At 41.4% G+C, this 23,962-nt stretch overlaps 2 protein-coding genes across 2 annotated transcripts in view; both read right to left on the bottom strand.

The window, feature by feature from the left end:
* map3k22 (mitogen-activated protein kinase kinase kinase 22) overlaps positions 1-3,694 on the bottom strand; it is a 40,360-nt gene extending 36,666 nt beyond the window's left edge. Inside the window, exon 1 of the mRNA XM_073488364.1 lies at positions 3,287-3,694. The gene's annotated coding sequence lies outside the window, so the exon portion shown is untranslated. The remainder of the gene's footprint in view (positions 1-3,286) is intronic.
* Positions 3,695-10,324: 6,630 nt separating this feature from the next.
* dlec1 (DLEC1 cilia and flagella associated protein) lies at positions 10,325-23,644 on the bottom strand. The gene is made up of 38 exons (XM_073487817.1): positions 23,093-23,644; positions 22,844-22,984; positions 22,602-22,758; positions 22,361-22,474; positions 22,090-22,274; positions 21,667-21,890; positions 20,622-20,706; positions 20,434-20,521; positions 19,990-20,160; positions 19,774-19,910; positions 19,584-19,676; positions 19,249-19,339; positions 18,972-19,134; positions 17,833-18,025; positions 17,597-17,673; positions 17,271-17,433; positions 17,076-17,172; positions 16,801-16,931; positions 16,571-16,720; positions 16,332-16,462; positions 15,828-15,978; positions 15,532-15,648; positions 15,169-15,290; positions 14,894-15,079; positions 14,734-14,801; positions 14,501-14,652; positions 14,265-14,380; positions 14,082-14,152; positions 13,163-13,377; positions 12,855-13,013; positions 12,630-12,752; positions 12,444-12,538; positions 12,211-12,298; positions 11,903-12,100; positions 11,375-11,536; positions 11,127-11,277; positions 10,631-10,748; positions 10,325-10,524 (listed from the first exon to the last, which is right to left on the bottom strand). Exons 1-38 carry the CDS (start codon positions 23,174-23,176, stop codon positions 10,398-10,400), a joined length of 5,094 nt encoding a protein of 1,697 aa, XP_073343918.1. The 5' UTR covers positions 23,177-23,644; the 3' UTR covers positions 10,325-10,397.
* Between the last annotated feature and the right edge of the window lie 318 nt (positions 23,645-23,962).

The following is a 23,962-nucleotide window of genomic DNA, read 5'->3' as shown; positions in this document are numbered from 1 at the left end:
TCAAAGATAAAGAAAGGCGACCCAGACTGACTTCGGAAAGCAGTCAGATGCCTTTGCTTTCTCTACATTTTGTTGTGCTGTGGGCTTCATTTGAAAATGATAAAAGTTGTATTTTCTTCAATTAGCCTAACTCACAATGAATGAAAGTTCCCCCTAAAATTCTACATGCAACAACACTCTTCAGTCAGTGTTACCATACAGAAGCACCGCTGTCAGCAGTTAGTGATTTACGTCATCTTGGGTGTGCCGCAACCAGCTTTGCACACCTGTATTTGTGCAGTGTCAGTCTTCCTTCATTGCACATGAGCTCAAGCTTGGTCACATCGTTGAGATTGTTGAAAAAGTGTTTGAACAATGAAATCTTTTTGTAGGGTTACAGATCGCTTTCCTTGTCGATTTATGTCTCGATTTTTTTCTCTCGATTAATCGATCAGCTGTTTGGTCTATAAAAAGTCAGAAAATGGGGAAAAATGATGATCAGTGATTCCCAAAGCCCAAGATGTTGTTTTTAATTGTCTTGTTTTGTCCATAACTTCAAGGTGTTACGTTTACTTGTCCAAGCTTGTACTTCTCTCTGTCTCTCAGTCTCTGCAGCTGAGAAGAACGATGCTGCTACAACTACCTTGCTTCACCGTAGGGATGGGATAATCCAGGTGGCTGGTATTTGGCTTGTGCCAGACACAGTGCTTGGCAATCAGGCCAAAGAGCTCAATTTCTTGTCTTGTCAGACTAGACAATCTTTTTCCTCTCATGCTCAGAGTCCTGTGTGCCATCTGGCGAGGTATGAGAGGGCTTTCATTGGTGTTTTACTAAAGAGTGGCTTCGTTCTAGCGTTCGATCTACCCACAAAGCTGTGATTGATGTGATGAGTGCTACAGAGATGGCTGCCCCTTCTGCCTGGTTCTCCCGTCTCTGCACAGGATTGAAGCGCTCTTACAATGGTTAGTTGTTTTTCTTCTTACCTCTGGGCCTTTCTTCACCAGTTCTTGAGATTGGTCAGACTGAGATTGGCCCAGTGATTAAACTTTAAATGGTTTTTGTCCCGGACGCTGGTTCTATGCCTCAACACCAATGCTATCTAATAGGTCTAGAGAGAATTCCTTGGACTTTATAGCTTGGTTTTGACAGGTGGTGGGCCTTTATTTATTAGGTCCAATGAACTGAATCTGGTCCACATGGTGGGGAAGTTAAGTTCTACAGATTTAGCAATAAAGAAATAAGGAAACCAGGACGGTCCAAGCTCACTTTGGAGCATTAGAGCAATGGCTTTGATTAGGGTTAGGGTTAGCGGGAATTTCTACATTTACGGTTCAACTGATTTCAAACCTTTGAAAACGTGTTTTCTCTGTCATTATGGAAAAAAATCAACTAACTTTAAAAGGGTAGTCCAGCAATTTAGTCTTGCTCTTACACAAATGTACTGGACTCACAGCAGACAGATGGGGATATAAAGATGTACACTTTACTGTCAGAGTAAAGAAACCAGAAAATATTCACATTTAAGAAGGTGGAATTAGAGAATTTAAGCCAATTTATTGATTGTCAAGATAGTTGAAATCTACGTGATTAATCAGTTGTTCGATGCAAGGCCAAGATATCCTGACTTTTAGTCCTGTGAGTGGGTCAAGCTTTACAAATGCTGACTCCCACATTTCAGGCTTTCTGTCAACTGCAAGACAACAAAACCTGTACAAAGTGAAAATTTTGAATAGTTTCTAAAGCAGCTGTTCATTGAGCACAACTTCTCTGCTGACTGCACAGTTTTCTACTGTCTAATAATCCTGCGTCATGCTACTCAAGAAGGCATGACACTTTCTCACACCTAATGACAAACTTGTTTTGCTCTCTAGCGTAGCCAGGCAACGTCCAAAACGGGCCATCCAGGGAAGATAATAAGCCTTCTTCTGTGAGTCACAGTGACCTCTGACCTCCAGCCCCTCTGGTCAGTGGGCGTCTGGCAGAAGTGGTCAGGCTTCTGTGAGTTTGGCGAATGATAGCATGACTTCACAGTCCTCAGTGGAAGGACAACGTGAGGGAGGAGAGGCTCACTCTGATTAAGACACTCAGCTAATGACTCGCGGAGAGGAGCCGGCGTGAAATTGTCCTGAGAGTTGACAGCAGGATGCTAAATAGGGTTAACAGATGAGCACAGTCTTCTCATATGCGGGCTGTTGAGAAATAGAACCCGCATGAGGGTGACATACTTTATAACGCCCCTTTCAACAATAACAGCAAAGGCCTGAATGCTTTCTCTAAACCTTGAAACTCTCCTAAACAACATCTACCTTGCGATGGGCTCTGTTTCAGACCCTTTCTTCATTAATGCCATCAAAACACAATTAGTAACCCACCACTTAGGTCTCTGGCTGGCACTTCTTACTGTGGGATCCATTCCCCTTATCAGCCAAATGGATTGTTTTGCTTGCGGGCACACCAACCGTATCTGTGGGCGGTTTCCACTTGACAGTTTGACTCTCACTTTAAGGCTATTTCGGAGCCTCCGGGGCACGCCAATGTGCTGATAAACTCATCCGTCAGTTTGCTTGCTCCTCACACTCCTGCGAGTGCAGCTCATATGGATCTGATTTGATGAACGCGGTGGCCTCATTAAAATCTAATTTGGCGGATCGTCTCAGAGGTCTCTGCCAATCGCAGGAGGACGTGGCGAGCTGTGGACGGTGCTCATCAGCGTCCTCATCACTTCTGACGCCGCAGCGGCCTCGGCGCGGACGCGAGGCACTGTGAAATGCTCGGACAGGAAGCAGGAAGACTGTGAGAGACTTTTCAGGACAAGAGCTGAGGATTTCAAGGAAAACATGAGTTTGACTGACCACTGAGGATACAGGACGGGGTGACAAAGACTTTCCAGAAATCACTCGCACCTCCAGACATGCAATATGCCCTTTACTAAAAGTGAACACAGCACAAGCAATCGCTTAAAAACATGTGAAAAGAGTGTTTGGCGCTGGAATTAAGCACTGATAATGAAGAAAACCTTTACTCTTGCACCAACATGCACATTTATCTTAGAAAAGCAAACATTTGGCTGATTTTAATTTAAATTTACTGAAGAAAGTCTCCAAGAAACAGCTTCCACTTGCAAGGAGGGCTACCCAGTGTCAGTAAACAACTACTGCACATGCTTATATCTGATGATAAAAGCCATTTAAACTACAGATTAGCACATTAATCACAGCTGCAAGTCTTTTTTTCAAAGTCCTGGCGTTTCATTTGGAGTAAACAGAGAATAACAGTGTTGAAGGAATAAACAAGACTGGACTCTCACCTTGTTATCTAAATGTCTCCATGTTCTCGTTGTGGCTGCAGGATTTTTGAAGATGAGTTCAAGTTCTGAGAGATAATCGGCAGGAAGAAGAAAAAAAAAAAAAATCCCAACAGATGCAGAGCAAAAAAATCTTCCAACAACACTGAGCTTGATATCCGGAAACTGCGCTCTGTGCTGAAGCGCAGAAATCACAAACACGAGAAGCTGTGTTCAGGCAGGAAGGTCTCCTCTTCTCCCGAGTGCATAATCCAAGAGAAGCGCTTCTACAACACGGGGACGAGCCGCGGCGGTCGGTGTGCCTCAGAGAAAAGTTTTTCCAGCCTGCTCTCCGCTTGTCTCCACACACACTACAGCGAGGGGGAGCTGACTTTCTCCCCGGAGCTGCGCCTCTGATGTCAGCAGCAACGTGAGCTCCAGGAAGTGGTGACGCTCTCTCCGGCGGTGCGTTTCCAAGGCAGCGGCAGGGCAAAGTGGAGGCAGTACCGCCCCCACGTGGACACCTGGAGCAAGTACAACATGTGCTGCAAAGGCAAAACTCCTTATTCTGTGCTGTTAAAACCAGATTGCTGTGAGGTAGCAGCGTGCTGTCCTACAGTCACATCATGAACTGTACATTTACACTAAAATGATGCCATAAACACAACTTACATTTTTATTTTATTCAGTGGTGGAATGTAGCTAAGTAGGCTATATTTACTCAGGTGCTGTACTTAAAGGTGCAATATGTAAGAATTATTGTTAAATTAAAAAAAATGAAAAATAACTATAATTAACAACAGATTGCGAAGAAGAGTCTTTACGTCATGTCAAAGACGTCCATGCACTGTGTTGCGGACGTGTCCCCTGAAGTTAGCATGCTAACCAGTTATTCTGGACTCTAGCTGCACGGCTAACTAGGCTAACTACCGAATGGCCACCAAAGTTAGCAGCAGTTAGCAGTTACTCACAAGCCCCCAGGAAGAGCGCCATGCTTTGAAGTCAACTTTCGTAGTGGTCCAACTGTGTAATTACACCGTCATGTGACGCACCGGGGCCCAAAAATACTTTTTCCATAAGATAACATTGTGAAAAAAGTGGCTGCAAAACGGTGGATGATTTTTTTTTTGGGCGTCACAACCCCTGTGAAATGACTCGTTTGACTATCATAAGTCAAAGCAAATTCTTCGTTTGGGTAAAAGTTTTTGTTAGTAATTTGATCATGTAACCAATCTGCAACCACATGTTGCCAAGTATCCTTGAGGTTTCTTGGACAAATTTCAACCCAATCCCATGAAAAATAAATTATTCAAAAGCCCTCTTGGATTAGCTGGAAAATACATTGTCACAAAGCTGAAAACAGGCTGTTTTTGAGCTCATGAGAAGTTGACTTTTTAGAGATTTGTGGTTCCCGCAGGATGATGCTCCAAGCATATGATGATATATACTGCATATAATGCACTGCTGTAGATTATATTACACAACAGTGTATAAAGTGGTTCAAATTAGCTCAGCTTAAACATCTGAAGCAGTAAAATGCAACATACACATGTTAAATAAATCCAAAACATCGTATATAATAAAACACTGACAGGGAACATGTTACTGTATAATGAGTACATACATTTAAATGAGCCCAAGCTAAAATACTGCACCTTTTAAATTTAGAAAATGTACATATATAATTTTTTTTAAGTTGAAACATACATGCAACTCCTCCGGATGCAGGGACACACGTACTGCGGCTGACAGGTGTCACTTCCTGTCTTTCTTGTCTGTTTGTTTAAATGCAGTCAATCTGCATCATGTGTTCACCCACAGTATGTGTAGGTGACAGAGTAGCAGAATGTAGTCATTATATTTTAAATGCTTCACACAGTGATGTCATCCTCATTAGTGCAGCCACAGTGTTTCTCGCTGCTCTGTCTCGATCCCAGTAGGTTTCCGCTAACTGTGGCTGTCTACTGTAAACAGACAGAGAATCTCTTGGCTCAGATTAATCTGGTATAAAAAAACATTCACCAAAATGTCCTCCCTTATTATTCCATTCCATTAGGAACTTGGACTGTGTTGTGACAGCTGCAAACATCTGTAATCTGTATCTACAAATCATAAATAATATATTCTGTTTGTTTAAATGTTTTTTTTAACCTGTAGGCCCACACACTGTCTCTTTACCCTTGCACGATTGTATTCATGTGTATAATCTACAGTACAGTATATATGCATTCATCTTTCCACCTGCTTTGTACAGTCCAAAATACATCTGTCTCTATTCTGGCCTGTCTTTGTTCAGCTGTCTTGTCCTCATTTGTAGCTGTCTTTTTCTATTTTCCTGTTCTTGGAGCTGTGTATCACATCAAGAGCAGGCGCGGAGTCCAATTTCTTGACACAAACTTGGCCAATAAAGCAGATTCTGCCTCTGAAACATCTGTCACATTTGGACACAATTGAGACCCCGGTCGTGTTGAACATGTTGTGTTCAGTCAGCGAGGGCTCCGGACTAATGGACAGTGACAGTGAAACAGACCAGACAAATGCAGCAGCGTGTTGTCACGGTTGGGCCAGATTGCGTTGAACTGTGGTCAGTTTCTGTCACTGAATATAAATTACATGGAAATTCTTGTAATTAGTATGTAATCAATTGGATTAGTAAAGAAATGTAATCTAATCTCAATACTTTTGGATCACTTTAAAAACAAACATTGAAAATATTGCACATTATACAAATAAATGGATGCAGCTACAAAAGTTCTTTAAATATTCTGTGTTGTCTTTAAACATCTGAAAACATTTTTAATGCAAATAAAGTGCATTTTAAATCTTCAGCATTTACAGTTGATCAAATCAACCTTTCAATCAACCCTTATAAAAACAGTGCCGACACAAACCCTATCTCTGTCTGATACAAACTTCCTATCTCACAATGTAAAAGAAAGGGAGAAAAAAATCCTGGATCCGTCCCTTTATCCAGATCAGCACAAACAATTAATGGGGTCTATTCTGGGCCGGGGCCCATCCTCCATCTGAGTTTTGAGGAAATCAGTTGAGTAGTTTTTGTGTAATCCTTTTTACAAACCAACAAAAACACGGACACAGGTGAAAACATAACCTTGTTGGCAGAGGTAATAAACATTTGTCAAGTCAACGTTCACAAAATTAACAGTAGTATACAGTGATTATTTTACAATAATCACAGTAATGTATTGTGTTTCTACACTAACCAGACACAATTATACTGTGAAAACGCAGTATTTTGATGGAAAAATACAGTATGATATTGAAACAGTCATCTTTAAATATTCAAAATTCATACTGTCTTGTAAATACAGTAATATTACAGCCATTAACGTGTTTTCACAGTAACCCAACCACATTATTGTAAAACTACAATATTTTATTGTTATATTACTGTATGGTGCTGTACTCTTATCACAGTATTTTCTTATAATTTACCCTTTTTACTGTATTATCAATAGTAAAGTCCTGTAAATCAGGATGTATACTACTTGTACTGTGAAAATACAATATTTTGATGTAAAAATATGATATTGTAACAACCATCTTTGATTATTATAACTTCACAACAATTTACAGTAATGTTACAGCAATTTGCAGAGTTTTCACAGTAACCCAACCACAACATTACTGTAGAACTACAATATTTTATTGCTATATTACTGCATGGTGCTGTACCCTTATCACAGTATTTACTTGTGATTTATCATATTTAACTGTACTCTTACTGCAACTCATTAGCCAGTAAATTCCAGGATCATACCATATTTAAGTGCTGTGATTTTACAGCTACATTTCTGTACATTTAAAGAATAATGTGAATATTGTTAAGTAATCATCTATATTGTCAATTCACAATAAATTCAATACATTTGAAGATAATATCCTCGGCACTGACTGAACACATCTTAACAGTACATTGTTCTCCTGTCAGACTGTTGAAGAGGCTACCTGTTTACCAAAATTATTTATAATGAGCACAAAAATGTAACCGCGGGCAGTCCTGTCTCCTCTTCTTGGCATATTAGACAACAACTACTGGTCGACTGACCTTGGCTCCGGCATCGCTCTCTTCACATTAGTTCCACACAGCTCCTGTTTTATTGTGATCAGACATGCCCTTGCTCTGTGTAAGACTGCTCGAGTGCAATGAATAACAATTGGACATTTGCATCTCTCTGTGGATTTGTACCGCTGAACTGTGCTGTAGATGAACACCACAGGCAGCTGTTATGAACAATAACAGGCTGTGTGTGTGTGTGTGTGTGTGTGTGTGTGTGTGTGTGTGTGTGTGTGTGTGTGTGTTTCTTGTGGTTTTTGCAGCATCACTTCAGAGAGTGTTTCAGAGGAGATCTGGGGTCTCTGGAGAACATGAGGATGTCTTTGCAGTCGGCTTTATGAAAAGTAATCAAACTGCTTTTTCACATTGTGTGAATGGGTGTTTAGACCACAGAGTAAATGCTAATGGGTATTTTTTTTTATTTAACATCCGTCTGTTTGGCTGTGAATCAACCTGTTACTGACAACAATGTAACAGGAGAACAATTCATCATGTAAATTTCATGCTAACAACAAAGCGTCTTGTCACATCAATCTGTATGCAGAAATCCTAATTAGTTTTTTGGAGCTGCATGAATTTGCACATTTACAGGGAAGAGCATGGCGCCCCGAAGCTCAAAACACAATGAAATTCAAGGAATGAAATGTTTTTTGTAAAATGTTGTGCTTCTGAAATGTTGTGTTTTCTGCAATGTTGTGTTTTCTAAAATGTGTTTTCTGAAATGTTGTGTTTGGACCTTCAGGGCCACCGTATAAGCAGCTTTAGTCGAAAAAAATCCTTCAAACTCCTTTAAATAATGGAGTTTTTATTTATTCCAAACATATTCATGTTAATTCAAGAATGCTGAAGTCATCATCATCATCATCATGAAAATTTCCAGTGTTGTACAAAGTACCCAAAATGAATAACTTGAATAAAAATAAAGATATCATGGTTAAATATTAAAAGTGAGTCACCCGTATGAAAAGTGCTTGAGCAAAAGTCTTAAACTATCTGATATCAAATGTTGTACAAATAATTAATAAAGTACAAGTCAAAGTATTTACATGTATATTTATACTATGTGCTACGGGTCGATCGATTATCAGATTCAATATTCAGCGGAATCAGTGAGGTCTTTAATCTGATTGCTGATCAAATAAAATAGTTTTAAAATACCTTACATTGGTTCTGATGCAGCATGTAATCTACAAACTCTAACACACTCACACACACACACGTACACACACACACACACACACACACACACCCCTTCTGTCACAGTGATGGAGCAGCACCTGTGGCGGCTGCTCGTGGCTCAGAGCTTTTGTTCTCTCGTGTTCTGTCTATTGAAGCAGTCTTTACCTTCCCTGCAGCACCGGAACAAGCTCGTAAGATGTGTGTGTGTGGACGCACTACCAGTGTTTATCCTTGTGGCGGTCTGTTTTTGATCTTCATGCTTTGCTAAAAGGGTCTGAGAGAAAAATCCATTTTCCCCTCAGGGTGAACCGTGGCTCGTATCGACTTGTTGGAAATCAATGAGGCCTTTGGCAGTCGGGTTCAAACCTAAAAATAGCAAGAAGTGATTTCTTTTTACAGATCAAACTTTAGAGTAAGTGAAGGATTTCCTGTGGGCAGAGCTGAGGTTTCCCAGAGGTCATTCCATACTCTGGGTCAACAAGCACAAACACAGAAGTACTGATAGAATGTAACTAAGTACATTTATTCAAGTACTGTACTTAAGTGCAATTTTGAGATACTTTAACTCAAGTTTTTCAATTATCTGCTACTTTATTCCTCCACTCCACTACATTTTGGAGGCAAATGTTGCACTTTGTACTCTACTACTTTTATCTGATAACTGCAGTCACTAGTTATTTTGCAGATTGCATGCTGCTTCAGAACCACAGTAGCGCAATTCTAATTTTTAAAACAAAAAACAGCAATAGGAAAAAAAAACCCCATTGATTCTGATAATCAGAAAAATACTGCACATTGGATCTGATAATCAACCAGGCCAATAATTGGCTTAAACTTGGTATATAGTTTTTACATACTTTTACATTACTTTTACTTGTACTTTTGATACTTAAGTACATTTATTGCCAAAAAAATATTATAAGTACATTCAACATCACATACCTTAAGACATTTAGTCAAGTACTGTTCGTATGGGTGACTTATAATATTTTAACACAATATCTTTTACCTTTACTCAAGTATTACTTTTGGTTTCTTTTTCTAACACTGCACAGCAGAGGCAGGAAGCTTTTCCTCACAGCTACAGAACTGCCGTTCACTTGTCTTTGAAATACAGAAGTCTCATCTGATGCAAACACACAACAAAAATGCATCCAGGATCAAAGATCAAACAGGCTTTCCTTTGAAAATGATGCATTGCACATTGTTCATTGGGACTAGTAATATAGTGTCATATCAACAGTTATATTTAAACTGGGAACAGACAACTTTCCCTCCCGAGCACTTCCAAGTAGTATTAATGTTGGTGCCTCTGTCTAAAAGACAACCATCTGTTTTCCTCAGAGTAGCAACTAACAACAACAGGACCAAACACGAGTTCATTCATTTAGTTTATAATCGAGACATGAAAGCTGATAGAAATGGTGCCAGCCCGCCAGCCTGGCCCGATGGCTGGCCAGCTTTCATTAGAGATATTGTGCCTGGTGGCGGACAAAACTGCATACTAAAAGTGAGGTTTATAGGGAACCAATCTGCACGCTGATGGTGTCGTTATTCTTTTACATTGTGTAGTCAACATTACTTCATAATGGTAAGTTAAAGCCAAAAAATTGTGTGTTTACAGTTTAAGTAAGCTGCATAAACTATTAATTAATTCCCAACATATCTTTAGGTCATATCTTTACATTATTAACTGTCTTGCCAGAAAACCAGTAACAAGTTTATAATTTACTGATCATTAAATAAGCTTTGGTACTGTTATATGTAATACAATGACAGAGACCTGACATGTTGTTTCTTTATATCAAAAAAGACAATAAATAAGTTGTTTTAAGGAGAGCAGGTTAAATAGCAGGTGGTGACTGTGTGACTGTGATGTTATGAAGACATCAAGTCGGACCTGTACGTTTCATCAAAGGATCCTGTTCCCTTTAACTGAAGAGTGAGGGGGGTCTTCACCAGGGGAGACCGGATCACCAGAGTGGCCTTGAACTCTCTGTCCTCACTACAACACATAAAACATATGAACATTAAGCATTTTAATATTAATTTAACCGTTATAAGATTAACATAATCACTGTGTCACATTGTCACAGTGTTTTCTTTTGTACCTGGGAGTGAAGCTGATCTGAAGACACTGGCTGCATCTGGTGACGTGGAGCTCCTTGGACCTGAGAAGCCCAAAGTCTGGAGTCACTCTGAACACAGGAGAGTCTCCTTCATCCGACTCTACACACACACACACACACACGCACAACACACATACACGCACACGCGCACACACACGTAGGTTAATTATAGGAAACATTAATCATAATTGACACTATGGTCATAGAGATAATTCTTGGCAGTATAATTCTTACCACCTAACACAAGGCAATTATTTGATGTTAAACTCTCTCATTATATTTAACAGACTTTGTAAATGCTCCAAACTGGTTATAATAAGGAGGAAGAGTCAGACATCTTCCTACTGCTGCAGAAGATAATGGGATAGACCAGATATATATATAATAACTGCCATTCCAGAGTGCTGTATGTGTAAAAACATTCATAAGAGACCAAAACAAATCCCACAGAGAATGTATACAGAAGACGGCTCAGTACCTAGAAGTGATGTCCAGTGTGTGTGGGCTCCATGGCTGTAGAGGTTGACTTCTTTTCTGTGTGTCTGGCCCACGTAGCAGAACCCAAAGTTGACGCTGTCGGTTGACAGGCGCATTGTAGCGAGATGCAAATGAGCGCAGAGAGGCACCGTCTGCACCGAGCAGAGAGGAAATTAAATTGATCAAATGATCATACTGTATTATTCATTTTTCTGCTTTCTCCCTTTATTTCAGACTCCAGTCTCTGACCTGCAGGCTGTTGTTGCTGTAGTGAATCAGGAGGTTTTGCTGGAACCTCAGCTTCCTCTGACCAGCTGCACTGTGGATCAGCGTCACCCCAGGAGGGACCTCCTCATCCGACTGGTCTGCATGGTCCAGAAGGGACAGGGAGCAGTGGAAGGCCACGGTCACCTGGTAGTGAAAGGAAAGAGTCAACAAGAGAACAGATAGATGTGCACTGATCAACTTTTTGTCAGTTCTGATCTGTTTACCTTTATTTGGGTATGTGCTGATACCGATGCTTTTCTGTGTTTCAGGACTTAAGGTGGTTTATGGTTGTGTCAATCATGTTTACATACTCACTCCATAACTTGTGTTTTGGTGTGCATGTGTGTGCATGTGTGTGAATGTCCCTACCTACACACTGCCAGCTGCAGTTCAGGATCAACTGGTTTCTTTTTAATATCTAAATGGAACATCCTTTCGATTGAAAATCTTTCTGCTGCAGTGAATATCACGTAGAACATGGCATAACGTGGCCGCCTCTCCTCGTCTCACCTGCATGCTGTGTTGAGGCTGCAGCACCAGAGGCTGACTGTCACCAGTCGGCGGGTTGCTGGAGTTACTGGTCCGGGCTCGAGGCTGTGGCTTGAACACTAAAAACGGAGGCTGAGTCCCCAGGGTGAAGTGTAGGAGCATCTCTGAGTTGTTTTTCAGTTGAAGGGTCTGCGTGATGTCAAATTCACGTAGTACTGGCTACAGAGCAAAAAAACAAACAAACAGAAAAACATTCAAAGACGAATTGGGATCAATACCACAGAATGTCAGAGCACTGTTGATTAGTGTTGTAGATTTCTCAGACCGACCTCCTTAGCTGATTCTCCCCCCAGTAAATCACCGGCTGAGGCACGAAACTCCAGCACTCCCTCGTCCTCCTCCATCTGCACCAACAGCCTGCAGGGAGAAGAAGATTTGCAACTTAATCAGACCACCTCTGAGCTGCTTTTGCCTAACCTCAGCTAATTTTAACTCAGGAAACATAAATTGGGTTGGATGCATTGGATTTAGAGACATAAATAGTATGATTGTAATTGCTTACACTCCAGGCTTTACGACTGCAAGTAGATCCATTCTGACAGGCTCCAAATCCAAACCCTGAGCTCTGCCAACTTTACCCCGGACACAGGCAGCCATCTGTAAACACACAAGACAAGTCATTTAATGTTTGCCTGTTTTCAGAATTTAAAAATGTAAAATCCACTGTCTAGGGTATTGAGTATGTTACCTCGCAGTCTAGACTCATGAAGCCCAAAGCCAACCCAACACATCTGGACTCACAAACTGACCCGGAAAGAGTCAAAGGAGTGAAAGACACGTGGATTGTGCTGCTTCCTTTTGCTGGAATCACCTTGAGGTAAACGCCAGTAAGAAAGAACATCATTATTCACTTGGCTAAGGCAGCGTTTAAGTGATAAAATGGTTGTATCTGGCTAAAATCTAATCAACATACTATCTGCTGAGGTGTGATGCAGTATGGGTAATCCGAAGGGTTGCCCACATGAGGTCTGATGTGGACAGAGAAGAGTTTTTTCTTTGCAGGAAAGGGGTAAAGACGGGTTTCCTCTTCCTCACAGACATCCTCAGATATATTTTCCTCCCCTTCCTCATCCTGGAATCAATATATTTTAAGCTTTGTGCCAATAAAAGAGCAAAATAACTTACTGGCATCGTAACCGTAAGAATTTCCCAGAGGCAACGCTGTAAAAGTCGTTACAGTTTATGTTTGTTTATCTGTTGAAAATTAAAAGTCGCACTCACACTTTGGAGGGAGGAGCTCGTGCCCTCAGAGACCAGGCTCTCATTTCTCTCCCAGACTGTTTGACTGCTCCCATCAGGAATCCTTAACGCTCCGCTCAACACCTCGTTGCCATCGGCATCTTTAAGTGGAAAGGCGTCTCCGTATGCGACCACAAGATCCACCAGTTTAGGGTCGTTCGGATCTACGTTATATGTTTCCCAGTCCATGCGAATATCTGGCAGCATACAAAGATTTAGATTACATATCTTTATTGGCCCTCAGAGGGTAAACTAGTCTTCTTTCTGTCTTTTTTTGTTCTTTTTGGTTTGTTTTTTTTTGTTGAAAATCTTCCTGGGGTCTTTATAACAAAAACTCCTATTAACATCTCAGTGTCAGTGTCTTCTTTGTCTCATGCACAGTGACAAATAAGAAAAAAAGACATGAATCAGATACATGCTGCTATCACAATAACACTGTTTTGATAACCTCTGTACATGCATTGTTTAAGTTATCTGATATTTTATGTACTGACTTTTAATGATGAAATTTCTTGCTACTTAGACGGCTGTCACTCGATGTTTTAGGTGTTTGTAATATCATGTGGACTGTATTACAGCAGTGGTGGTTCAATGGTAATTTTGAAAAATATATCCCCTCTATAGTGTATTTTAGCTGTTTTGTCAATATCTGGAGATTAAAAGGAATTATTGAACATTTTTTGTCAATGTTTGTAATCCCTCTTTTTAGACATTAAATTATTCAAAGTTTCAACAAGTTTTTGGGAGAGCATTCTGAAAACCACCACAGACTGGCAACCATTCACAGCATCATTCATTTTTGGATGCCGTGACAACGTCTCTAATGAAATCTTGGGTCCAAATATCTGTGAAATCAGCCTTTTTAATAAGGTTCAACCTATTTTCTCATGATTATACTCACCAAACATGGTGGGATTGTTGATGCGGAGAGAACGAGACACTGTGTCACCTCCAGATACACAGGTGCCAAACCTAATGATGCAAACAGGAAATGTCAAACCAACAGACATAATCATCATTTTTTAAAAAGAAAATACACCAGTGACGATGGATTCAAATTGAAGAAATGGACAGTGGAACAGACTGTATGGACGGTCCCTGGTTCTGGCCATCTGGACGTGGGCCTGTCATTTGGAAGTAGAGCGGGCAGCCTCTTACTGTCATCTGCATGGGAATGAGCGTGGGCTCAAGGTCCCCAACCTGCCGGAGGAAAATTACATATTAACATTATTCAGGAGTCGCTGACAAAATGAAGTGAATACATGTTATTTTCTGAAATAACCTGAAATATCTGTTACATCCTATTGTATGGCATCATACTTTGCATACGAGGTGATCTCTGTATTCCCCCCACATGTCAGTGTAGGCAGTGACATCCACAGTCTGCGTCTCAAAAGGTCCCAGCATCCCAGTGTCTGGTGAAACAAAGAAAGCGGCTCCTTTTCCATGAGCCAGCAGGCTGCTAACAAAATCTGCACACAGACACAGAGATACAGTCAGAATCTGCAGTTTGTGTACTCAATCTGCTTACTTTTATAAGAGTGTACACTAACCCTTGTGTGCTTTTTCTTCTACTTTCTTGGCTTGAAACGAGTGAAGCGGCTTCTTTATGTATGTGATTCTGCGAGTTTAAAATGCAGCCTGTGTCACATCTGCAGAACAGTAAAGTCATTCTTTGATCCATTATTCATGTCAGTGAGTGAGCTGCCTTACCTTTTCACAGATGGGATGTTTGGCATTGAGGCATGGCAGATGAAGTACTCCGCCTCTATGGTGAAAGGAGCAGGGATAGCAGTCTGATTTGTTATCGATAACTGCTTCGTAACAGCTCTCTTTAAAATGACATCATCTCCAAAGTCAAGTAACAGTGTTGAGGGGCCCTCATCATCTGGCGCAGATCTAAAAACAAAGAACGAGTGGTAATACGTCCGTCTTATGCGTCACAGTAGCTCCAATGCAGTTACAAGATTTTAATCCAAGGTTACTACCTGACACTGGGCAGGGAGTAGGACACGCTGAGTTTCTTGGTTTTGGAGGCCACGATGCTGAGAACAAGAGGAGAGCTCATTCCCTGGACCTCACAGAGAGCAGCCACCTCAGTCAGCTCCAGCTGGATAAAAGACAAACAACATTTAAACACAATTATCATAAAAGGAGTCATATTTAACCTTAATTTTTTCCCTTTCCTTCAGTGTGTTATATAGATCCTCGAGCATGTAAAAGATCTTGAAAGTAAAAAAGCCCAAAGTTCGCGTCAATGCGAGCTCCTCTCTCCCACAGAAAACACTGCTCCTGAAAAGACTCGTCAGTAGTCGTGTAGTAGTTGTGGTGTGTTAATAACTGGTACTTACATCTGCGTGAGAGACAAAGTTAACTGTGATATCCACGCTGGTGTTAGGCCCCAGTCTACCAGAGGAGGGGTCAAAACTGGCTGCACACAGTTCAGCGTGTTTCCCCTGAAGCCGAGCCTGGCAGGGGAAATGTATTAATTTAGACTTTTTATCTCTCTAAAGGACAAAAACTAAGAACCATTCTCTTATTAATAATATATAATAGATTATGGACTGCAATACATGTTTTTAGTGCAATATTCATTACAGTAAATTAAGTGGTGATAAAATGTAAAACAGTTGTGATGCCAACGTACCATCCAGCTGAAGTGTGACGGCAGCAGGGTCTGATTGTAGAGAGTGACAGTTGATATGGCAGGAACTCCGATGTAGAGTTCAGACAGGAGCAGCTCGCAGCTCAGCAGACACACCTGAGGAGACTGCACATCTGCTCGCACCGACAGGTGACTGCAACCGACACACAGCTGGTGTTACTTGTTATCAGCAGGGCGCTGTCATCGAGGAACATCGTTTTTGTTGCCCTTACAAAGCTCCAGCTGCTCCTAAATGCCATGCTTGTTTAAGGTGAGGTTTACACCTTAAAGGGACAGCTCAGCCCAAAATCAAACATAGATTTTTTTCCTCTAACATGTAGGGCTATTACTCTATCTCTATTGTTTTGGTGTGAGTTGCCAAGTTTTGGAGAAGAGAGATGTCTGCCTTCTCTTGATCATAATGTAAATTATAATTGATTTTTTTGTGAACTGTCCCTTTAAGGTAAAGCTTAAAGAGAGGAACAGTGAAGTTTTATGCATCTTTACCATCCCGTTCCATCCTCAACTGTCAACTCCAGCTCTGTTTCATATTGCTGGCAGAAACATGGCATAAACAGCACATCCACACTGCAAGACGCCAACGGGGGCAGCACACCTCTGTGTGGCTCGATTAAGATCTGAGCAACAGAGATCCACAAAGATATTTAAAAAAGAAATGTATAAACATATATCTTCTGTGTTATTCTATCACAGATGTGTTGCTATGTTGTTGTACTGTATAGTACCTGTGTGTCTTGATGGTCTGGCCTCTCTGTCAGCATCCAGGAGGCCTCCAGTGGGGAGATGTTGGTGAGGAGCAGCGTGGTCTGTGTCTGCTCCCCAAGCTTCATGAGCCCAAAGTCCACATCGGGGACACCGAGGGTCACTATGGGACCCTATATACAAAATCACATGATGAGCATAGAGGTAACAGACTGCACTCAAAGAATGTCACAGCAACACCTTTCTTTCTTACTTTAAAGGAGACTTCCACAGCCAAAGTGACCGGCTCATGATGGTGCTCTACATGGCAGACCAGATTGGTCACTACCCTCTCAGGTTTCCCTCCGGTCACAACGAGGTTGAAATCAAAACACTCGTTCTCCTCTAGAATCAAACCCACAAAGGACAAAACAATTACTAATGAGCCAATAAATTACCTCTAGTTACAATCTATAACGTACAAATTCAAGTGAATCTACTTGAAGGAGGATTTTCCTGTATTATCCTACATCATACTGTGTGACGCACCTATTCTACCAGAAGGGGGCTCCACTTCCATTATGTGTCTGCTGCTGTTCATTCTCTCCCATTGGAAAAAGATGTAGGTTTTGCTGTAGTTCCACATCTGATACACACAAGACAGAAGAATAACCATGAACGACTGTATTTGTAGTAATTGTAATAGAAGTGAGCTTAGCATAAAGAAAAGATGGCTTAAATAACCTTGAATTGTCTGCGGGTGGTGGTGCAGATAAAGATCTCTCCAGGGATCACAACAGCATAGGGCTCCAGTAGGACCTGGTACGGCTCGGTTGACCCCTTGACCTCTATCTCCATGACGATGACATCGCTCACTCTGGAGCCAGTGCGCACAGGCTGAAGGACACTTGATTTACAAACAAGCCGAGACACGAACCAGCACTTTGTTAGATGAAAGGAGCTTCTGTTTCGTAAACTTGATGCAAATTCCATGTATGTGATGATATTTTTACAGATTAATATTTACAGAACACACTTGAACTGTTCATACAAAGTAACAGGGACTTTACCCATCATCACTGGGCTCTGGTGGCAGGTAGGGGACGTCCCTCAAGACTAGGTGACAGACACTGTGGTAATCCTTCAACTTCAGAAATGAATAGGCGATGAGATAAGTATCAGTAAGAGATGCTTCTTTCTGGTACGTGCTGTATTATAAATACAGCTTTTAAACAGAAGACTCAAAATGTAAGAAATGCAACATTCTTAAAGGATGACTAGTGCTATAATAGTGTTTTCAGTCTACCTCTTTAGGACAGAAGGTGAACAGAAACTCCTCTTCCTGGCAGGGTGCCAGAACCCCCGTTGGTGGGCTGACATGGAAAACATTATCTGTGGCCAGGTGAAACTGGATATGAGAGGGCTCTGGGGTTTCCCCTGGAAGCAGAGGGTGCAGGTTGGGCTTCATGATCTGCCAGTGGAAAGGCAGCTCCAAGTGTCTTCAGCCCCAGAGAGGGAGAGAGAATGACAGAGTTATGTAATGTGATATTTAATGATCCCTGAAGGGAAAATCTTTTTCTACGTGTGCACAGCATGGGGTCAGCGACAGAGCAGCAGCCCTCGGTGCTGGAGTTAATCAGTGTTTAGATTCTCACTCAAGGACACTTGGGCTCGAATCCCTGTGCACTGGTTTAGAGGGAAAGTAGTGCTACTTATCCATCTAGATTGTACTGGTGCGAGTTGCTGAGTGATGGAGATATCGGCTGTAGAGATGTGTGCATACTCTCAAATATAATGGAACTAGATGGCACTCGGCTTGTGATGCTCAAAGTGCCACGAAAATAAAATACACTTGAAAAACTCAGAAGCTAAGTGTCTTTCCATAACTCATGACCCAGTCACTTAAGATAATCCACAGAACTTGTTGAGAGCAGTTTCATGTGGGAACTGTTTTCTTTCTAACGAACTACTACCCACCAACTATACCCCGGCGCAGAAGGAAGCCTGCATCTACTAATAGACAAGAAGCTTGTGCTTGTGTCAGTATGGGATGTAAACACTGATGGTTTCCTCCTCTGCTGAGTTGTAACCTTAGTTAGTTTAGTTAGCTAGGTTCTTGTCCATGAGTAAAAGCATGTTTCCCTTCACACAGTGATACTGTAGAAAGTATACAGTAACTACAGTACAGCAAACTGCAAGCCGAGTGCCATTTAGTTCCATTATATTGAAGAGTAGGCAGACATCTCTATGCCCCCCCTCCTTAAAGGGGGGTGTCCCTTTAAGAGGGGTCTCCCTAGTCACTATGCTATCTTCTGCTACACAGAGCACAGATGATGTGTTGGATGACTTAGTAGAGAGGGACTTGATTATAAAAATGTAAAAAACATGATACTATTCTGTCGTTTTGTGCCTCATAGTGATGATATATGAAGGTGTGATGCTTACATGTTGTTTCTAATGAGGATTTTCTTCTGTTGCACAGCGTGAGGGTTACACGGGCTGAAACGGACAAAGTGCTCTGCAGTGAGGTCGTGCGCCTCTCCCACCACAGGAGGCTCCTTCTCCCCAGACACAGACACAAGCTCGAGCGCAATCAGCTGACCCTCACCTGGAAAACACACGTCATGCAGGAGACATCAAACATCAAAAGAAGTTTATTAAAGCATCATTTTTCTTAAGAGACTACGCTTTTAGGAAGTTATCTGATCACTGAGAGATTCACCTTCAATGGAAATGTGTTTCACCTGGCAGTTGTCGCACACAACAGTGAAAACCTGACAGCTCTTCCCAGCAGTGGTGGGAAAGAAAACCACCTGAAAACACACACATACTTGAAAACACAGAGAATTTATAGGATTGAATTGCTACACATGCACACACACACTAATTTAAATGCATGGAAGTGAAACCTAAAAACGTGGGAAGTATGCCCAGTAGCCTTTAAATCATTTTAACAGGTCACACTGTAGTTTACGTTTAAGTCTTACTTAACTACGGTTTAAATACAGTTCCAGCTACATATTTCTGTTCCCACTTCATGTTCCATATCAGACTCACCTCTACTACAGTGGCCTCTCCTGGCTGTAGCACAAAAAGAGATGGGCTCACTGCAAAGGGTGGCTGCTCAGAAAAGTAGGTTCTTGCCACAGACTATATAAAAAGAAGAAAAGCAGAGGACCTGTCAAGCACATGAAGGATAACTATATGTCTTATCTATCTTATGAGTCACATATATATATATTTTTACCCTGAGGTTCGAGGCTGGCCACTGATTCTTGGGGATGATGCAGAAGGTCCCAGCGCTGAGACCAACATTCTGGCACAGGAACTCAACAAACTTTACTCCTCCGATCAGACAACAACCACAGTCCAGAACTCTTGGTACTGCACAATAATTAGAGGGAAACATATCAACAATGAGCATAACAACAACATAAGGTTGGTAGATTGCGGTGACACTCACATGTGAGTACTGGAGGGGGTCGTGTGGCCGCGATGGGCACCAGCATGTGGTCAGCCTGGGTCTCCACCACGAGGAAGTCCTCGAAGTCTCCCAGAGAGTCTGGAGCAAAGTGGACTGTGTACTTACAGCTCATCCCTGGGGCGACAACACCACCCTCACCTGGGAATCTCCCTGCCAAAACATATAAGATCAATCCCTTCCTTTTGAAATTCTCTACATTCTTTTGTGCGCAATTTAACTTCCAGTAGGTGGTGCTGGTGTTCACACACTGGATTGCAGCAGCACCACAAGGAACGCCAGAAACCACCAAATGCATTCCAGAGACGTACGACTTTATTTTGGCATTCCTTTTTGATAAGGTCACTGACTATTGACATACTCAATTTCCTCACTATCAACAGGCGGAGGCTATACAAGCCAATCAGAACAAAGGGAAGAGCTCACCCAGGCCAATAGAGAAGTAGGGAGTGGTAGGAGGGATGACACGGACATGGCGGCTTGCAGATGTCAAGTTTTTCAGCTCAAGTGTAGTCTAGAACAGGATGAACATGTTGCTATCCTTTCATTGACAAACAGTTAGCAGTTTTGGATGATGTAAAGTTTCCGTGTATTATGAAACTTTTGGAGCATACCTCATAAAGATGTCCCACACTGTAGTCAGTGAAAACCACCACTGAAGGTTTTGCTAGGAAGACTGGGACAAGTTCATCGGTAGAGCTTTAAGGGAGAAAGAGCACAAACACAACACCTGACTGTTCTGTCTGTTCCGAGTAAGGACAGTTTCACAGGAAGTGGTGAGCCGCGTAGCGTGCTGACACTGCAGGCATTAAGCTCTACATCTACAAAACCACAAAACAAACATTTTTGATTTCACTTTCTACATCTGCTGAAAGAGAAATGGTATTTTGCCACCTGGTTGGATCAGAACTTGAGCTGCACTGATGTGAGTGAAGGAGGAATGGGTTCTTTAAACAAAAAACAAGCTAACTGTAATGAAAATGGATTCATGCATATATACACAAACGTACTTCTGCCCTGAGAGGTCAACACACTGCAACCTTTTTCACTTTGATAATGTTTTCTTAATTTGCTTGTCTGTTTCCTTAAGCTGCAGTGCTTTGAGCTCTGACAGCCACCGTACAAACATGCACCTAATATCCCATGTCTTTAAACATACAGAAAAACAAAATGTTAAAAACACATATCATGCATATCAACATATTCGATGCTATCTTATTTCAAATCATTTATACTCATAATAATGTGGTGATCATGACAATTTTAAAGGCTTTTAGGTTTTCTTTTTTGTAATAACTTCACAGCTGGTGTAATTATTACACCATTATAATTGAAACACTGTTAATACAATCAAGACACACAGCCTGACAGATGTCCTATATAAGGTATTACATAATGCCAGGAGTATCAAGTTACAGGTTGCTTTGGCACAAAAGCTGCACTGCTTTTGGCACCGAGGTAAAGAGTACTCATGTTTGCATTAACAATAAAAGAGAGATTGTCTGACCTGAGCCTATTGTATTTCATCAACTATAACCCATTGAAGACTTTCCCATGTGACCATCTATGTCAATATCCTGCCATTTTAAATTTGCTGCCCTTTAAGCATTGGAAGTAAAATGATGAAAGGAACCCTCACACTCAACAGATTCCAGTTACCTGTTCTCCTCCATCCCTTTCCTCACATGCTCCGTCTTCCCTACTTTTCCCCTGGGCCGGATGAGGGATGTGCCACCCTGCTGTGCGTTTGGAGGATGGAAGCGAGGGTTGTGTAGGAAGCTGTGTCGATCTTTCAGCTTCTGGAGTTTTTCCCATCCCTCCGCCCGGTCCTGTGCGCTCGGCTCATCCTTCCACTTTGGTCTGGGTTTGGTCTGTTTCCGCTTCTGAAACACATGGACAGGTTTTAAAACACAGAAGAATGCCTTTTCAAAATGCTCTTTTAGTAATGTTCTCTCTATCTCCTGTTTTATCCCTGTTGTCTCCTCTCTTTTTCAATTAGTCGTTTGTTTCGGTTTACTATCTAGTAGTGATTGCTATTTTAGATTCTATTTGGAAAAGCGACGTATAAACTGGACTCCTCACCTCCTTAGGAGTTTTCGTCTTCTTTGAGATGACTGCGCTGGATTCAAAGGTCAGACTGAGATCTGACTCATTCATTTCTCGCACTGTCCTCTCGGGACTGGGAATTAGAGTGTAACCATCATCCTGGGGCTCCCTGGACACATGCATGGTGTAGGCGATGGTGGGTTTGGCGGGATTTGAATTTACTGACGGGAAAAGGATGAGTGAGATATAGAGCAAAAGCACAACGGTCATTAATAATTTAAGATGAGTCCCAAAGAGGATTACGTACTCGGTGCTGGTGGTTGCACCTGTGGTTTTTGTGTTGGCAAGTAGTCCTTGGGGGAAATCAGGTTGTTCATTTTGAGAAGATCATTGTCCACACACCAGGAAAAGGCTGATTTGACTGCAAATAGACATAAGAGATAAGAACATAATAAAATCCCTGGTGTATTCAAAGTAGATATACCTGTACTATAGTAAGACAGCAGTATAACACATTATATGAATTCATGGCAATGTTTCCATCTCACCTGTGGGGAGGCCCTGGTGATCGTTAACATCTCCCATCTGCTCTTTCATATTCTCATATGCCTGTTTTTCTGTGGCAGCAGCCCGAGCTCTGGCCTGAATAATATGAGTCTCCAGCATGTCGGCCTCTTTCATACACCGGCTGTATTCAGAGTGAGCCTGCATGATTAAAAAAGAAATCACATCAGAATGATACAGATTTATGAGTGTCATATTTGAATGATGTACAGTGTTTTTAGGTCACCTGTTGAAGCTCTTCAACATATCTGTCATGGTAGCTGCTTCGTCCACTCTTTGTCTTGATGAGGTTGGACACAGTGTCTTTCCCTATGATGTCTTTAGTGTAAAGGTCCTTGAAAACGCTTGCTAACACATGAGAAATGTCCTAATGTACAAAGGAGAGAATGTTTTAAAGTGTGAAGTCATTTTGCTTGACATTAAGAGGGAATTTAATGAGTTATAGTAATGTGTTTCACGCCCAGGTGTTTATTACCTGTGACTTTCCTGATGCTGGTCTGTGACTGTCCACACACGGCTCACACCGCCGTGTTTCCCTCGTTTCCGGTTCGTCCAGCATTGCACACAAACATGAAGCTAACACGAGCTAACGTTACATGTTTCACCTGCTAAACAGCTAAGCTAAGGTTAGCAGGGTAAATTTACAGGAACTCCACGTCAACGTCAAAACAATAGACAACAAACAAACAAAAGACTTGAAGCGAGACGAGTTTCACGAATCATTTAGAGACATACGTGTAATTTATCTGAAGCTGTGGTGGCTTAAAAGTTTTCACTCATTTTGTTGACGTCCCTCAGCGCCATATTTGTGTAGTGCGGTTGCCATAGCGACAGCCTAACAGTACATTTCCGGTCTTCTACTCCAGGAAGGAAATTATCAAGAACATGCAGGGTGTCCCCCCAAACAAGCAACAAACAAACACATTTATCTCCATTAAACAGCCTTTATTTTTGTACATTTTGACTCTGTGTAGTGTTGTTGGTTAAGCAATTGACCTTCTATTGTAAATTTGAGTTGTCTCCACTTCTAACTGGTGAAAGTAACTGCCTGAAGGTAGCCTACACCACACACATGGCTTACTAAAAACAATATAATAGGCTAATAATAATAATAATAATAATAATAATAATGATACTATACATACGTTTATATATAATTGGGTTATACACAGATAAAAAAAAATCAACTAAAGAACACAAGTTTTCTTGCTGTCTTAAAGGGTAACTCCACCAATTTTGCATATTAAAGTGTGTTAACAGGTCTTGGTGAGTACTACTGCACATGTGGAAAAGTAGAAGCATCAAAAAGCCTCTTGTGGCTCCAAAAGAGGAGGCATGTCGTTTG

This window comes from Pagrus major, chromosome 19 (genome assembly GCF_040436345.1).
Source record: "Pagrus major chromosome 19, Pma_NU_1.0".
In the NCBI taxonomy this organism is placed as follows: domain Eukaryota; kingdom Metazoa; phylum Chordata; class Actinopteri; order Spariformes; family Sparidae; genus Pagrus; species Pagrus major.
Note: the sequence above shows the minus strand (reverse complement) of the source record. Positions and strands in the feature narration are given on the sequence as shown.